The sequence below is a fragment of the Chenopodium quinoa genome, unplaced genomic scaffold (genome assembly GCF_001683475.1).
Source record: "Chenopodium quinoa cultivar QQ74 unplaced genomic scaffold, ASM168347v1, whole genome shotgun sequence".
Taxonomy (NCBI): Eukaryota; Viridiplantae; Streptophyta; class Magnoliopsida; order Caryophyllales; family Amaranthaceae; genus Chenopodium; species Chenopodium quinoa.
Genome location: NW_018742205.1, coordinates 1,458,257 through 1,461,293, shown reverse-complemented (window position 1 = coordinate 1,461,293; position 3,037 = coordinate 1,458,257). Strand labels below are relative to the sequence as shown.

Here is a 3,037-nt window from a genome sequence, read left to right as displayed (position 1 = left end):
GTTGTAGTGTATCTCCTTATATTGTATACTTCGGGTGATAACTCAAAAAATTGTGGTAAGATGTAATATTTTAGATACGTGTTGTCAAACAATTGTGATAAAACAATTGTGATAACTCAAACAATCGGGGGGTCGGACCCTGAGTATCTATCGGACCATTTAAATACGTGTTGTCTTATTAAGATGATTTGGAAACTTTTAAGTTTTGAATCATAAATGCATAACATAGATAGGTATAATTTAGTACTGTAACAAAATTGGAGTTCATATTATAGGTAAATTGAGCTAATTTAAGCTGCATCATCTCATTATGCTGAATTATAGATAGATCTATAAAGAAATTTACCTATGAAATGTTATGAGAAATCTTTATGCCCGTTTTTCATACAAGTATTTTTTTTTAAGCTTGGTGCTACTATTGATTTACCTCCTGCATTGTTGTATGTCATTCATCTAGCTGAAGTTCATCTTTGCTTAGACATAAAATCCGTTTTTCCGTTGTTAGAGATTGTATTACTTCTTAATATTCCAATCGATCCGATTTAGCTACAAATAACCTTATAGAATTCTTATATCAGAAGTTGAGTGTGTAAATTTGACATAGTTTATATTATATTGACTAAGGAACCTAAAGTTGATCATCTTTCAGACTATGTGTCTATGTATAGAAAGGTCACATTAACAAATTGGAATTCTAGAGTAGACTATTGCAAGTTGAAGTTATAGATATAGAAAATTGCTTGATCCTGCTAGTTGGTGTTTATTTAGCTTTTTATATCAACTGTACTGCTTGCACTAAAAAAATGCTGCAACATGATACTGCTTTTTGGAATATGCCTTCCTGTGTTACTATATGGAGGCACGATCTTGGTGTTTCGCGGTATCTTGCATACTACTATTCATACATTCATGAGTAGTTTTACTGGCTGAGTTTTTAGGTATTAGTCCTCTGCCAGCATGCATATATAGCACACTTCATTCATTTTTGCTCGAATCCTAGTTCCCGCCTTAATCTGATCAATGATATTAATTTCTGGTATAGGCATACCCATGCTTTGCGGACTGTGAAGATGTGAAATGAATGACATACAAATCATGATAAGATCATGAAGATAGAATACATTGACTAAAAGTCCTCTGTTCTGCTTCATTTGCTTGATATCCATACTAATCGAGGTTAATGTTTAGAGGAAACTTTCTGACAAATTTCAAAGAGAAAGACATTAAGTGCGCTTTAGTGTCTATAGGTTATTTTATTTTGTACTCTCCACAGAGGAAGATATTCATGATATTCATTAAAGTACTTTTTTTCCCTATTTGCAATTGTGTGATCATGTTGTCTTTTTATAAAATAAATTTCCTAGTAGATTGATCAGGAATCTAAGATGTCTTACTTTGTGGTTCACTTTTATGCTAACTTTCTGAGTCGTCTGTACTTGAGGCTCCTGATGACTGTGATGAGTAACTTCTATTTGCATTAGAAACTCGAATGTTGTGGATTAAACTGAGAATTCTGTGAACTTTGAGGTATAGTATCATCTCTGTATCTTAAACTGTTGCAAATAAATATGAAACTTATAGATGCATGCTAAAATTTGTGAATTATTCTCTAAAAACATTTCACTAATTTACAATCTATACATACTGAATTCTAAATGTTTTCTACAAACTAGCTCTCATCTCAGTCAGACACAGAGATGCTCACACAATCATGCAATCACATAAATAACAAAACACTGCACTTATTTTTGTCATTGTCAGTGGCATCGCCAAGCTACAATAGGTGAGTAATCCCTTGTTACCTTCTAAGAATCAAGGCCTTGGTTGAATGCCATCTGAACTTTCGTTGTTATCGTCTCCTATCAAAAGAGCAAATTTCTAAACACTGCCATTTTCTTGTAAATAGATGCATCAGGTCCAGGTATCCCACCAGTGGGAAGTGGTACTTGTCGGGTCAAAGAGACTCCCGGCATCAAAGCTGCACCATTTCATCGGCGATATCAAGGAACCATCGATGTGCTCGCTTACTTTCAGCAGTTCAGGCTCCTCCTGCCCCAAATACGCTATGTTTCCACTTTTATCATCGTCTGAGTAAATTGCCCCTTGGTTGTCCATTTCTTCCTGTAAGCTGCTTGATCTTGCTGTTATCCCTGCAACAATTTCACCATTTTCTTTGCTCATATCTTGGTCGTTGGCTTCAAAATCCTTGCATCCATTCTTCCTGTGATGCGATCTTTCTAAAAGACTACGTAGTTCCTGCAACTGTTGAAAAGTAAACTGTTAGTCTGCATATTCTACTGCAGAATATACATGAAAAATTAGATAGTAGAAGCAAAGATACCTGTTCTAGCAAGGACTCTCTTTCTTTTTTGATGCCTTCTAGCCGAACTTTTAGATTATCATAGTTGGATTTGAGTACTCTGTAGTTCTTCTCAATTTGCTTCGACTTCCACCTAGCTCGTTTGTTTTGAAACCATATAGCCACCTGCCGAGGCTGCAGCCCCAACTCTCGAGCCACTTGCACCTTCTTCCTTGGCTCAAGCTTAGTTTCCGATTCAAATATAGTTTCAAGTGACTTAACTTGCTCGTCGCTAAACCTCCTCTTGTTCCTACTCCTCCTCTTCCTTGCAGTTGGTAGCTCTTCTTCACCGCTCAAGGGCTCAACCTCGATATCAGCTTCAGCTTCTGTTGCTTCTGGGGATGGCTCTCTTCCTTGCATCATCATCTTTCTTTAATAAGTGAAAACAACTCCACTCTCGACTCCAAGTACTTATGATCATGAATTGAATATGTTTTAGTCTTGTATTAGAGGACATGTTTGGGGATATATAGTCAGCCATGTAAAAAAAGTAATATTATTGTCACTTTCATGCTAATAGAAGGTTTTTAATGATGGCTTATCTAAAGCCAATGGGGCCAGTTATCGTAGGAAGCTTTCTCACTCATTTGTGGAGTATATCATATATATGTACAAATCTATATAATCTTCTTGCAACTACTATAAAAAAACCCACAAATATTATCACGTAAAATGTTA

General features: G+C 35.7%; 1 protein-coding gene across 1 annotated transcript; it reads right to left on the bottom strand.

The window, feature by feature from the left end:
• Positions 1 to 1,563: 1,563 nt before the first annotated feature.
• LOC110728071 (homeobox-leucine zipper protein ATHB-12-like) lies at positions 1,564 to 2,810 on the bottom strand. Its single transcript, XM_021907692.1, has 2 exons — positions 2,342 to 2,810; positions 1,564 to 2,262 (listed from the first exon to the last, which is right to left on the bottom strand). Exons 1-2 carry the CDS (start codon positions 2,723 to 2,725, stop codon positions 1,912 to 1,914), a joined length of 735 nt encoding a protein of 244 aa, XP_021763384.1. The 5' UTR covers positions 2,726 to 2,810; the 3' UTR covers positions 1,564 to 1,911.
• Between the last annotated feature and the right edge of the window lie 227 nt (positions 2,811 to 3,037).

Coding starts and splice junctions, on each gene's coding strand:
- LOC110728071 (XM_021907692.1), bottom strand. CDS start 2,725: ATGATGATGCAAGGAAGAGAGCCATCCCCAGAAGCAACAGAAGCTGAA. Junction 2,263..2,341: donor GAGAGTCCTTGCTAGAACAG/GTATCTTTGCTT, acceptor ACTTTTCAACAG/TTGCAGGAACTACGTAGTCT.